This window comes from Gossypium hirsutum, chromosome D13 (genome assembly GCF_007990345.1).
Source record: "Gossypium hirsutum isolate 1008001.06 chromosome D13, Gossypium_hirsutum_v2.1, whole genome shotgun sequence".
NCBI classification, from domain to species: Eukaryota; Viridiplantae; Streptophyta; class Magnoliopsida; order Malvales; family Malvaceae; genus Gossypium; species Gossypium hirsutum.
The window spans coordinates 11,951,665-11,965,744 of record NC_053449.1 but is presented as its reverse complement, the minus strand read 5'-3'; the positions used below and the strand labels follow the sequence as shown (position 1 = coordinate 11,965,744).

General features: G+C 35.7%; 3 protein-coding genes across 4 annotated transcripts; 2 read left to right on the top strand and 1 right to left on the bottom strand.

The window, feature by feature from the left end:
• The first annotated feature begins 1,185 nt into the window (after positions 1-1,185).
• Positions 1,186-3,397, top strand: LOC107920455 (uncharacterized). 2 transcript variants are annotated; one of them, XM_016850187.2, is made up of 5 exons: positions 1,186-1,554; positions 1,659-1,762; positions 1,847-2,018; positions 2,314-2,433; positions 2,512-3,397. In XM_016850187.2, the coding sequence occupies exons 1-5, from the start codon at positions 1,369-1,371 to the stop codon at positions 3,088-3,090; spliced, it is 1,161 nt and encodes a 386-aa protein (XP_016705676.1). In that variant the 5' UTR covers positions 1,186-1,368; the 3' UTR covers positions 3,091-3,397. The 2 variants fall into 2 exon arrangements, with proteins under 2 accessions (XP_016705676.1, XP_040966202.1); XM_041110268.1 differs by having other exon boundaries at positions 1,188-1,554; positions 1,659-2,018.
• Positions 3,398-3,493: 96 nt separating this feature from the next.
• LOC107920456 (homologous-pairing protein 2 homolog) lies at positions 3,494-5,882 on the bottom strand. Its single transcript, XM_016850188.2, has 6 exons — positions 5,756-5,882; positions 5,559-5,584; positions 4,562-4,829; positions 4,308-4,378; positions 3,998-4,186; positions 3,494-3,919 (listed from the first exon to the last, which is right to left on the bottom strand). The coding sequence occupies exons 1-6, from the start codon at positions 5,781-5,783 to the stop codon at positions 3,821-3,823; spliced, it is 681 nt and encodes a 226-aa protein (XP_016705677.1). The 5' UTR covers positions 5,784-5,882; the 3' UTR covers positions 3,494-3,820.
• Positions 5,883-5,976: 94 nt separating this feature from the next.
• LOC107918675 (uncharacterized) lies at positions 5,977-7,608 on the top strand. The gene is made up of 5 exons (XM_016848260.2): positions 5,977-6,413; positions 6,502-6,595; positions 6,733-6,770; positions 6,854-6,989; positions 7,086-7,608. The coding sequence occupies exons 1-5, from the start codon at positions 6,084-6,086 to the stop codon at positions 7,499-7,501; spliced, it is 1,014 nt and encodes a 337-aa protein (XP_016703749.1). The 5' UTR covers positions 5,977-6,083; the 3' UTR covers positions 7,502-7,608.
• The last annotated feature ends 6,472 nt before the right edge of the window (positions 7,609-14,080 follow it).

Below are 14,080 nucleotides of genomic sequence, written 5' to 3'. Positions count from 1 at the left end.
ACAGAAAACGAAACGAAGCTTCTGATTGAAGTGAGGTTTTTCCCAGCCAGCTACGCTCTCCTGCCCTTTGTGCAAATCACGCTTCTTTTTAAATAATTTCTATTTTTTAATAGGAAAGAAAAGCTGTAATGACACATTAGTTATCTATATTTTTCTTTTAAAGATAATATCTAATATTTAATTGTCGGATAAAAAAGATAATTCCATTTTCTGCACAAAAATTCATGTTGTGATTTTTTCCCCTTTGGTTGTTGTTCACGTGCCTGAAAATGCGTGTGTAGTGATAAAATGGGGAACGGGGTCAATTTCAAGCATGTCACTCGAAACTGACGCCCCAACCGCGTCTTAAATCTTTGTTTCTTTTCTTCTTCGGTTTCCCCTTCACGCATTCTTCATTTTGTTTTAGAAAGGTCAATTTTTTTTTGTCAGCTTATTATACTTAAATGTAAATTTAGTCTTTACATTTAATTTCCCATTTCGAATCGATACATCAACTTTGGTCTCATTTGTAATCTTATACATAAATTTTTGTTTTTTGTAATTTCATTCGTGTAATTTTAATTTTATCTAATTTTTATAAATTACTAAGACAATTATCTATATAACATCGTTTTAACTTTTAACTTTATATATTAAATGCATAAATAATTATATTTATCCACTATAAAAATAATTTGATGTATTTACTTCTTTCCATGTTTACAAGAATCACAATTAAAATTGTGTATATACTCGAACCCCAATCAAAATTTTTTATGTATTATTACACCAAATAAAAGTTTATGTATCATATTGTATATTGAATTAAAGTTTATGTAATTTTGACATTTGTCCATTTACTTTTATAATATCATAAATTAGTATTAATAATTAATTTAATTAACTATTCCAATTGTTATTTTTTCTAAAAGAAATTTCTAAATTCTAGCTGAACATGCCGACATGAAATTTATTATGTTGAAACCTGAAAGAAGAGTTTTTTTTTTTTTTTGAGTCCACATAAATTTTAACTAAAATAGTTAATGATATTAACTATTAGGCTAATTAAGGATATTATAAAGTAGGGATCAAATAATATTAAATTAAAGTGTAGAGACCACATTCCAAATTTGAGTATAGTAGAGGGACTGAAATAATAAATTGACTTTTATAAAAATGACATGGCTGTTCAAGAAATCGCATGGAACACGTAACCGGTCCCATATAGACTACGCTGCCTACCTCTCTTATCTCCCTCTGGTTGGGACGTAAAAACACAACATAACACAAGCCTTGCCTTGTTTCTTCTCTTTTGTCTGCTAAAAGCCTCCTCTCCTGTTACACACATACACACACAGTGAGAGGTAGGTTTGCAGTTGGCAAAAGCTTATGGGAAAGAAGCTTGCTGCATTTCTTGGACGAGGCTTCAAGCCTTCCAAGTTCAAATCACTAGTCACTCTTGCCATTTCTCGTCTTGCTGTTTTCAAGAACCAGCGTCAGATTCGCTGCAACCAAGCTCGTTCCGATGTTGTACAGCTCCTTCAACTTTCCCATCATGATCGGGCTCTTCTTAGAGTAACAATGATTTCATCCATCTTTCTTTTCTGGAAAATATGTTTTTTTTTTCTCATTGGATCTAAATTCTAACCTTGGTTGGGGGGGGGGGGTTGTTTCGACAGGTTGACCAGGTGATCAAGGAGCAAAACATGTTGGACGTCTTTGTTATACTTGAAGGGTATTGTAATCTCGTTATTGAACGACTCCATCTCATTGAGCAGGACAGGTTATGTTTCTCCATCATTTCCTTGTTTTTTCCTTGTCGGGTTTTCAAGTTTCTTGATAATCCTCTCTTTGTGTTCTGTTGCAGAGTGTGCCCTGACGAGCTCAATGAGGCTATAACCGGCTTGCTCTTTGCATCTTCAAGGTGTGGGGATTTTCCCGAGCTTCTAGAGATTCGTGCTGTTTTTACATCTCATTACGGCAAAGAATTCGCTGCTCGTGCAATCGAGCTGCGCAACAATTGTGGAGTGAACGCTAAGGTAAGTCTTGATTTCAACAATATATCTATTAACTTTTATCCTTTCTGCCTAGGGTCAAAAACTAGTATATACCAGAACCTTATTGTTAGATTTAGGTAGCATCTGATATCGAACAGTGTTCCTGAGATTGCATTGTGCTTACTAGTGGTTGCTTTGTGAAGGAAATCTACAGATTTCAGAGTTTTAGTATTGATATTATAAGATCCTAGCAAATCTTGTGAAATGTGAGTGACTTTTTGACTGGCATAATACAGATTCTGCAGTATGCTATAACTTAATTCTTTGGCTTCCACAGATTATACAGAAGCTGTCAACCAGACAACCAGACTTGCAGAGCAGAAGGAATGTGCTCAACCAGATTGCTGCCGAGTACGGCATTGCTTTACAACTCGAGGAAACCACTGATTCCAGCGAGGTATGTAATTTACTATAAGGATCAACTGACTAGAATATAGAAATAACTAATGGCATGCCGGTTATGTTATCAATACAGGGAAATCTGGATGTAAGCAAGAAGCAGGAGACATCAATTAAGGCAAGTCATGATGCAGGAGATGATGATGAGTTCTCTGATTCAATAAAAACAAGGAGAAAATACAGGGATGTAGCTGATGCAGCTCAAGCAGCCTTTGAGTCAGCTGCCTATGCAGCAGCAGCTGCAAGAGCAGCTGTGGAACTCTCTCGGTCTGATTCCTATGATCCTGATGATCAGAATGGTCCCAATACTCGACAGAACACAGTGTCTGACAAACAAGAAGCAAATTCTAAAGATATGGAAAATCATGGTAGTCAAGCAGTGGAGTTGAATCATACCAAGAAGATACCAGAAATCAAGATGTCTAGTCCTTCTTCAAGTGAAGGATCAGCAGAGGAAATCATAGACCTTAGGACAATGTCATTCAATGAAGTGGACCCACTCAAGCTATTGGAGAAGGAAGTGGTTATTTATGAGAGTGATGATGATAAATATGATTCCCGTGGTTCAAGTTTTGATTTGAATGCAAGGAAGCTTAAAGGCAAGGTCCTAAATACAGATAATGGTGGTGAGCACTCAGAAAAGAAACTTGACTGATATTTCCTTCAAGCTTTCATGTTGGCTTGAAGGTGGAGACTCGACCTGAAAACCCACTGCACACATGGATGAAAGGTAAACGACACTTTACCATAAATAAGGGGATGTTTTCTTCGAGGACTTGGACCAAGTGACAGGATATTGAGGAGCGCGAATAAATTAAATGTTTGTAAGTTCCATGGAGTTGCAAATATAGCTTTAGTTCAGTGTATAAGTTGGTTTTGGTCTTTGATATTTCTTTTGTTATTTTTAATCAGATGTAAACTTAATGTAAAATATTTTAGAATGATTCTTTTGTGAAGCCTAATTATTTTGTTATACTATACCAAGTTCCTATAGAAAATACTACATACAATCTAAACAAGGAATATCATCAGAAAAGATAATGGATTAAGACTTAAGATTTTGAAAAGATAATGGATTAAGACTTAAGATTTTTCATACTTACAAACTGTGATCAAATAGGCTGCTCATAGAATAATATGCTTTGGCTTGTAATATTAATAACCAAAGGTTATTAGTCTATAAAACCTAGCTTTACATAAATGACCTAACAATAACATAGGCATGTAACGTGCATTTAAAAGAGGAACTCTGTGGGATCCAGAAGTAACGGTTTAGACCTCTAACAAGGATGAAGAAACTACAAATATCTGAACATATTATCTCTAGAGAAATACCAAAATCTGAGTCTGAGTTGATGACCAAGTATGTACCGCTTCACGTTAAGTTACTGACCTCTGGCCCGCTTCTTCCCATGCTGAAGGAGCTCAGAGACTGATTGTAAATTCACACCAACATCTTCATCATATTCAATTCCCAGTTCCTCCTGCAAACACAAGCCAATGTCAGATAACTTTTATGGTGCAAAATGTGGATTACTGCTAAAAGAATGGAGCTTTGGAACCTTGAACTCCTTTAGATCCTTAGGTGAGTTCTCCGTGATAGCATCCCATAGATCCTTGAACATCCTTTTCCGTCTTCTCCACAGGCTTATTTTCTCAGAATACATGGCTTCAACTGCCTTTTTTTCCTCTGGCCTAACCAGAGTTACTCCTCCACGCAATTTAACTAATTTGTCCTCCATTTCCTTAACCTGATGCATAACAAACAATGTCAAAATTATTTCTCACTTACTTCGGCAGAAACATCTGCAACCAGTTTTGATAAAGAGGAATGAAAAGCTCCTATATTGGTAAATTAGTCATAACCCTTACCTCTTTCCTCAGTTTAGCTTCCTTGTCATGAATCTGTTCCAGAGTTAGATTAGACTGCAAGCTTTTAATTTCTGAAACAACAGTATATACCCATGTTTACATGACACAACTTGAGAACATTTCCTTAAAAGGAAATAGAAAAGTAAAACCGAAAAGTTAGAATCTTAAGACAAGGGCTGACATGTTCAAAAAGATATCTGCTACCCCTTCTAGCAGAATACTAATCTGATGTTCAAGGATTATCATTTCATTACCTCCCTCAACCTCAGTGATTGCTTTTTTTTGTTGATCAAGGTGTTCCTGCAGTTTGGCATTTTCTTCCTTCATAGAAGCAAGCTCTTCATTGTTGGGGATATTGAACTGGTCTTGACGAGCAAGGTATATCTTCTGCTTACCATACTCCTTGAATGAAATTTTTCCACTATCAGCAAGACTATCCAGTGCTTTTTGAATGGAAGCCTTTTTGAGGTTATACTTTTGTAGAGAATCGGCAACATTTTGAGAATTTAGAGGACGATTTTGCTGGTTTATAAAAAGAAACGTCAGGTTGAATACAGATTTCAACAAGGAATCATAAGTACTTGCAGAAATGCACTATCAGTGAATGGTTATTTATCTCAATCCTCTCCCCCTCTCTCTTTTTTAATTTCGTTTTAAAAGAAATTGTACAGCAAAAGCTGAGATAGTTTTCATCAAAATGAATAGTCTAGTTAACCTCCATTTTATAATTATTGGTATCTTTTTTTTTTCCTATTACAGTTGTGAGTGGAGTTAAGTAGCCACATAATTAAAGATGAATACTCTCATAACAAATTATCAAAAGACATCGTAATTACTCTCATCAAATGAATACTCTCACTAACCTTTTTTTTTAATAATTATTATCATTTTTCTTGTAATTTGCAATTACGTGTGGATGGAGTTAGGCAGCCACATAATTAAGATGAAATCTCATTTCCTAACAGCTGAAGGATCTACTCTCTATTTGCTAGTCAAGAAAATTACGCAAAATGAAGGAAAATGTATCAAAGTGAGTAGCGAGAAATAACGAAAAGAAAGACTTCAATGCAGAGTCTAATAACTAAAAAGACTTCAATGCAGAGTCTAATAACTAAATTTCCTCTAACAATGGCCTTGATATAAATTATCCAAATAACGAATAAAATAATGGAACCTAATTGAAACCAGAACAAGAAATTAGAATCTAAACGTAAGACTTTAACAGAAACCAAAAGAAAGAAAAAGGCTTGCCTCATTCACGTAGTTGAGCACGATTGCTGCAAATAAATTTTGAAAGAGATTTAGAAAGAAGAAAAAATAAGAATCGAGCTTCAATCAATCAAGACAAAATATAAGTGGGTAATAAACGAAATTTCCCTTTAGGATTAAATTAAAAAATCAACGCCTAAAATCTGAAAAGAATGAAGAAGAGAAATAGACGGTGGTACCTTCGGTGTTATCGGATTTCGGAGCCATCGATCGGCGATTTTAGATTAAAATGCGCGGGAAAATAATTTCTTCTTCTGAACGATTTGTTTTCCCTCAGAAAACAAATTAAAGTTAAAAAAAAAAAAAACCCAAAGCCTTGTATAAGGTAGAACCAAGGCTGTATCAAAGAAAGGGCCTTTGAAACGGCGTCGTTTCACTTTTCGTTACTTGGATAAAAAAAAAATTCAAAAATAATAAAGAAAACCCGGTCGATGAGTGAACCACGTATCACCAACCCAGCCATATTTTTCATCAGCAAAGCTGGGGGATGAAGAGTAAGTGAAGGGCATGGCCGTGGCTGTACTAGCTACTCAAGCTTTGCTCTGCCAAACCCATTGCCGGGCTCTTCCAAGACCAACACCCTTCAGTTCCAACCCTCCTCCACAGCCCAGCCGCTACCCCTGCAAACATCACGGCGAAACATGGCCCACAACCTCCTTTTCTATCCTCCATTCCACGCCCATTGTTTGCCGCGCGTCCCGCCGCAAGTCCACCGCCTTGAGCTCCAGCTCGGAAGAAAGCGATCAGGATGGTCCTCTTCGGCGAGTCCTTCACCTGAGTCTGTGGGCCGCTGAGGCTGTTTATATCTTGTGGCTCTTTTTGCTTCCCTATGCTCCTGTAAGCTTCCTCTTTTATTTCTTTTCCCACTTTCTCTTCATTTTATTCACAGATGAAAGCTTTTTTTTTCTTTTTTTGAGTTAACCAGGGAGACCCTGTATGGGCCATCAGTTCCAACACAATAAACGAACTCATCGGTCTTTCTCTCAATTTCTTCTTCATTTTGCCTTTGACCAATGCTGGTACATACAGACATCTAATACTTGCATGGTTCTCAGTAGAAGAAATCTGTTAGCTTCTCTAATTTTTTTTATTGTGTTCTTTCCTTGATGATGATCTATACAATGAATGGAATTGGAACCCTTTTTTGGCAGAGTAGTCGGTATTCGTCTGATTGATGCCCCAGTCCTTCACCCTGTAAGCAAGCATCACTATTTGGTGAAATTAATTATTTTCCACAAAGGCTTATTAATCTAATACCATTAGTATTTATGGATCAGATGTCTGAGGGATTGTTCAACTTTGTTATTGGGTGGACGCTGATGTTTGCTCCATTGTTATTCACTGATCGCAAGAGGGACAGATACAGAAGTTCCCTCGATGTTCTATGGGGACTGCAGATGTTTCTCACCAACAGTACGCTTCTTTCCCTACCATACTCTCAAAATTATAACATAACCTATCTAGCATGTGATGAATCTAATTGCATTACTCCTCCATGACCTGCTGCAGCGTTCTTAATTCCTTACATGGCAATCCGGCTGAACGAAGCTGATGCAGATATCCGTCCTAGCAAGCTCTCTCCTCTAGGCTCCGTGATGACAAATGGTGCAGCCGTAGTGGGATTAACTGGTGGGGCTGTATGTGTGTTTTCTGCAATATGGGCTCTTTATGGTCGAATGGATGGTGAGTTTGGAAACATAACAGACAGGTGGCAGTTCTTGGTAAGTTATTTAGGTTCAGAAAGGCTGGCTTATGCCTTCATTTGGGACATATGTTTATACACAATCTTCCAGCCTTGGTTGATTGGTGAGAACCTACAAAATGTTGAGAAAAGCAAAGTTGGTGTAGTGAGTTATCTTAGATTTATCCCTGTGGTTGGCTTAGTTGCCTATCTTCTCTTTTTAAATCTTGAGGAGGACCAATAGTTTGTCTGCTGCAGTAATTTGTAGCTCTATTTGTTATAAAAAGAACAAACGAAATTGTCCCGGTTTTTGCTTTTGGTGAATTTAACTCAGATGAAGTTCAAAGAGCACCTGAAGCTTTTGGGATCCGTTTCTTGTGCATATTTCTGGAGAAAAAGGTAAGTATCGCAATTGCAAAGACTTCTTTTTTTCATTCCTGAATTTTAACTAGCAACCAACGAAGAGTTTACAAATCCAGGCTAGATCAAAATAAATATGGATAGAGTTCACATAATTTCATCGCATTTGCGCATAATGAGACCTAAATCTAGGGAACTCTCCTAAAAACTTCATTGACAGAACAGTTTTTTACTACAATACATTAATAGTCACGTGAAAATGAGTTGGACCATTTTTATAAAAATGTTGCGAATTTCACAAAGGCAACACTTTAAGAATTTCTTTGGAGAGCCAAAATAGTATTCACCTATTTTTATTTTCTTCTAGAAAGTAGTGTCTTTGCTTGTGTTTTTTTCAACCAGAAGTCTTTTTTTTTTCAGCCAGCGAGAAGGGGGTTAATTTATATTAATATGCTAGAAAAAAAATTATTTAAGAAATTAGATTAAAATTTTAAAGATTTATCGGCCTATGTTGTTTTTTAAGAGAGAAAGAAAAATGTGTCTTACAAAATGTGCTTTCACTGCCCCATTAGGAAAAACGCACCTTGTAGGAAGCGTTTTCCATTCAATGGTAACTTTTCCAATGACTAGTAAGATTTCAACAGCCATAAAAATTCTTATATAAACCCTTCCAAATTTCATTCTTTTCAACCAAATACTCCATACTCATTCTTCCTTCCTAAATTTTCAATTTTCAACCTTCAATCCTCAATCCCCAATTTTCAATTTTATATTTTCAATCTTCAAATTTTAATTTTCAATTTCAAATTTTCAAACCTCAGTCTTCAAATATTTTTTTAAATTCTTTTTTTGAATTTTATTTGATGAAATTAGAGATGAATACTCTAATGTATTGAGAAAAAAACTCACTCAAAAGTATGTATTTATTAGAAATGTGTACAACTATATATACATGAAGTATTGAATCAATTAAGAAAAGAATATCTCTAAATAAAATCCCTAAAAATCAACTGTAATCTCTAAAATTATGTTATTTAATTCTATCAAATAATCAAAGATTCTCAACACTCTCCCTCAAGTTGGTGCATAGATGTCTCGTATGCCCAACTTGCAAAGAAAATTATGATAAGTCTTACAGTTGAGCCCTTTTATAAAAACATCAACCATCTATTTTTCGGATGCTAGATAAGATAGAATTAAAGCACCACTGGCTATTTTTTCTTGATAAAATGACGATCTATTTCGATATGCTTGGTTCTATCGTGCTGCACTGGATTTTGAGCTATGTTGATGGCCGCTTTGCTATCACAATACAAGGTTGATCTATTTTCGTTCAACAATTTTAGCACTTCCAATACCTTTTGTAGCCATAAAAGTTCACAAACACCTAGAGCCATGACCCTATATTCAACCTCTGCACTTGGTCGAGCCACAACACTTTGTTTCTTGCTCCTTTAAGTGACTAAGTTTCCTTCAACAAGAGTATAATAACCCGTTGTAGGCCTTTTGTCATCAAGAGAACTAGCCTAATCTGCATATGTAAATACTTCTATCTTGAGATGACTATTTTTGGAGAAGAGAATACCTTTGCCCGATGCAGACTTCAAATGACACAAAATTTGTAATACTGTCTGCATATAGGTTTTGCTAGGATCATGCATAAACTGGCTTACCAAACTAACCGCATAGGTTATATCAAGTCAAATATGATCGAGAGAAGTCAATCGTCCGACGAGTCTTTGATATCTCTCTTTATCCACCATTTCACCAATTCCCTGAGCCAAAGACATATTTTCTTTGGGAAATAAAGATTCCCGGTTTCGATCTAGCTACTTCTATTCCGAGAAAATATTGTAACTTTCCAAAGTCTTGGATTTCGAATTCCTGAGCCAACTATTTCTTAAGTCAGGCCATTTCTTCCCTGTCATCTCCTGTCATTATTATGTCATCAACATAAACTATAAGGAGAATAATCTTACCCTTGTGATGTTTTATAAAGAGTGTATGATCAACATTACTTTGTCAATAGCCAAATGATACCATGACCTTACTAAATCTGTCAAACCAGACTCTAGGAGATTACTTTAGTCCATATAAGGCCTTTTTTAGTCTACATACCTTTCCTTGAGTATCTCTATCCTCGAATATTGAGGAACTATCATATACACTTCTTTTTCCAAGTCTCCATGTAAAAATACATTATTTACATCAAATTGTTGTAAGTCCTAGTTGATATTTGCTGCACATGATAGAAAGATCCTAATTGTGTTCAATTTAGCAACTGAAGCAAATGTTTTTTGATAATCCACTCCATATGTCTAAGTGAATCCTTACGCTACTAATATGGCTTTGAGTCTTTCAGTTGAACCATCAGCCTTATACTTGATAGTAAACACCCATTTGTAGCCAACCATTTTCTACTCTTCAAGAGGATTATCTAGTTCCCACGTCTCATTTTTGCTAAATCTTTCATTTCTTCAATCATAGCCTTTTTCCATCTTGGATCAATAATAGCTTCTCTCTAATCCTGTGGAACAGACAGAGAATAAAAACAAAGCAAAAGCTTTATAGGATGGGGATAATGAATCATAAGAGACAAAGTTAGAGGTAGGATGTAAAGTGCAAGTTCTAACACCTTTTCGTTGGGCTATTAGTAATTCTAAATCAGTAACAAACTCAGGTAAAGAAGACTCACCTGACAGTGAAGAGTCAGGGCATAAAGTAGATTGTATGATGGCGTCTTTTTTCTTGTTTTTCCTAATGTATGTCCTTAAATCAGGCTTATCCAACAATCGTCCACTAGTCTTCTTTTGAACCAAAATCTCTACTAGAACTAAATTCTCCCTCGGAAGGGTAACAGAACAGGGTGTCATCTTTTCATTTTCAATAACCTCCCCTTAAAGAGATGGTCGTGATGAAGAAAAGTAGGGTCCATCCTCACGAAATGTTACATCCATACTTACATAATACTTTCTAAATGGTGGATGACAACATTTGTAACATTTTTGTGTAGGAGAATATCCAATAAAAACATATTTGATTACTCATGGATCCAGTTTGCTCCCATGTCGAAGATGAACGAAGCAAACACAACCAAAGACTTTCGGTGAAACTCGATAATTCGTCTTGCCCTATAAGGTTTCTATGGGACTTTTAAAATCAATGACTCAAAGAGGCATCTAATTAATGAGATAAGAAACAACCAAAATCGTATCCCCCTAGTCTGAGCACTTGTACCTGGACAACTGGTCTGATGCAAAATCCCATATGATTCTAAATAATCATTAAAATTATACTCGGTTTCATTATCAGTTTGTAAAATCTTAACCTTAGTATCAAACTAAGTAGTAATCAATTTATGAAAAAAATGAAAACATGAGAAAACATCATTTTTAGACTTTAATAAAAATACTCATGTCATCCGAGTGCAACAGTCAATAAATATAACAAACCAATGATTACCAAATAAAAAAGTAAGACGAGTAGGGCCCCAAACATCTAAATGAATAATCTTAAAATGAACAGTACTTCTATTATTACATAAAGGATAACTATTTCTTGTATGCTTAGCAAACTCACAGGCATCAGAAACTAAAAAGTTTAACTGAGTTCTTGAAAACAAAGTAGGAAACATTTTGACAAGAACAGTAAATGATGGATGTCCTAACCACCTATGCCACTGAATTATCTCTCGGTTGACATATTTATTATCTCCAAATAAGGCTTGAAACATACTGGGTGATCGATCCAAAAGATATAAGTTATCACACAATCTACCACTGCCAATCGTCTTCCCTGTCTGAAGGTCCTGAAAGACACACTAATCAGGACAGAATTCAAGTTTAAAATTTAAGGCTTTAGTGATAGTACTAACAGATAAAAGGTTAACCGAGAATTTAAGAACATAAAGGATAGAGGAAAAAGTGAGATTGAGAGTACAAATAACAAAAAATGTTCCACAGACAAAGGTAAGAGAGCCATCGGCTCACACAATATCTTTATATGGACAAGTGGTATAGTTAAATAAACATTTGTTTGACCCTGCCATATGTCTATTCGCACCGGAATCAATAATCTAATATTCAGAAGTAGATGTAGCATTTAAAACAGTACCTGATTTTGCATGATTAGACTTGGCAATTGAGGTAGAGTTCAATTGAGACAAGAGGCGTTGGAGATGTTGAATCTCGTACAAGGTAAAACTCCTAGTAAAAGTGGACTTGTCCTCTATTGTCACATAATCTAAAAATTTTATCTGAGGCCGAGAATTACCCCCTTATTTTTCACCACGACCTCGAGTAGGGTGACCATGCAACTTTCACCATAGTAGTCATACGTCAAGTGATCCTTGTCAAACTTACCACCCGATGAACCATCTTAGTTAGCAATAAGACTAGCTTTCTCAAGAGGTGGATTATAGAGCATAACAACACGACTCTCCTCTTATTGTATATAGGAGTATGCCTCATGAAGAGAAGGGAACAGAGTTTTGCCAAGAACTTGAACTCGAATTTGATCATACTCAGTATTTAACCCAGCTAAGAAATAAAAAACGCGCTCATTTTCCAACATCTTCTGAAATTTTTCGGCATCATTGGTACAAGACACCTGAAAATTTTGATAATAATCAAGTTCCTGCCACAACCCACTTAATTTAGCAAAATATTGAGAAATCATTAGCTCCCCTATTTTGTACCATGGACCTTATTACGAATCTTAAAATTTTGCGCATCATTTTCAACATGATAGTAAGTGAGAGTTGTAGCTTTCTAATTTTTTTTCTGCAGTATCAAGCAACAAATAAGTTTTGGAAATATTGGGTTGCATAAAGTTGATAAGTCATACCATAACAAGAGAGTTCGTTGAATTCCACTGACTAAACGTTGAATTAGTGGGTTTAGGTTTCGACATTGTACAAATGATGTATCCTTGCAAACCACAAACCTTGATAAACAACAAGCAAGACCTTGACCAAGTAAGGTAATTATGTCCATGAAGCTTCACAAAACTAATTTGTGACCAGGGATTATCGGTTGGAATCACGAGCTTCTCGTCTTTAGACATAATGCTGGAAAAAAACTAACACCAAAAAAGTTACTTGAAAAATTAGGGAAAAAAGAACACCCAAAAGAATACAAAAGAGATAAAAAAAAACTTAACAAAAAAACACCACCACTTAGAGGACAATGACTGGAAGAGAGTAGAGAGCACAGTGACAACATCGAAAAAACATGACGATAGCAGGTGAATGCCACGCGCGGCGCGTGAAACAAAGAGGCAAAAGCTTGCGACAACGCGTGAGGCCCATGCGCAGGTCTTCTGGTCATCGAATTTTGGGGTTTCACCGACGAGTGGATGCTGACTCCAATGGTAGGGGTGGTTAAAAAAAAAGAAATAAGGTTAGGGTCGAAAGTACCAATTTTGTGTTTCTAGGATTTTTTTTTGGAACAAATTTTAAAATTAGAAAAAATCCCAAAAATTAGATAAAAAAATTGATATATACCATGATGAAATCAGAGATGAATACTCTAATGTATTGAAGAAATACTCACTCAAAAGTATGTATTTCTTAGAAATATGTATGGCTATATATACATGATGTATTGAATCAATTAAGGAAAGAATATATCTAAATAAAATCTTTAAAAAGCAGTTGTAATCTCTAAAACTATGCTATTCAATGCTATCAAATAATCAAAGATTCTCAACATTATTCTTTTCGATTTTATTCTTTTCTTATAAATTTTAAATGGCAAATCAACTTATTCGTTTGAACGACAAGCATATCTTAGACGTTCAATTGCAAATAATAAGAAACTTTCTTAAATTGTTTAAATTTAAATAGTTAATTATTATGTTTTTTATATTATTAATTTTTTATGTTTATATACTCAACCTAAAGATCAGATTTTGGAGACGTACATAAACAATTTAAGCGAATGTGCACTGGAGATCATTCATGGACACTTGCGAGATGCAAACTTTTTATACGCAGCTCACACGCTTGGGAGGACTAAATTGGATCCCCTACTCATCAGTACTTTGGTCGAGAGATGGAGACCGAAGACGTACACGTTCCATCTTCCTGCTACGAGTGTACAATTACAATCGAAGACATCATCTTACAACTCAGTCTACTGGTCAATGGGAATGTTGTTATGGGGCCAGTTGTTAGTGCCGATTGGAGTGCAACATGCAAGAAACTACTAGGTAAGGTGCCAAACAAGTTTAGGGGTAGCCGAAATGAGATAAGATGGTTGGAGGATAGCTTCTAAACTACCGAGGCTTCAGCAATCAACGTTGTAAAGGAACAATTCGCGCGCGCATTCATCTTGAGGTTGATCAAGGGTCTGCTAATGCCAGATAAATCTCGCAATTTGGTGCATTTGAGGTGGCTACTGCTACTAGCTGACTTGAAGGAATCAAGACGACTTAGTTGGGGATTACCAGTGCTGGCGACATT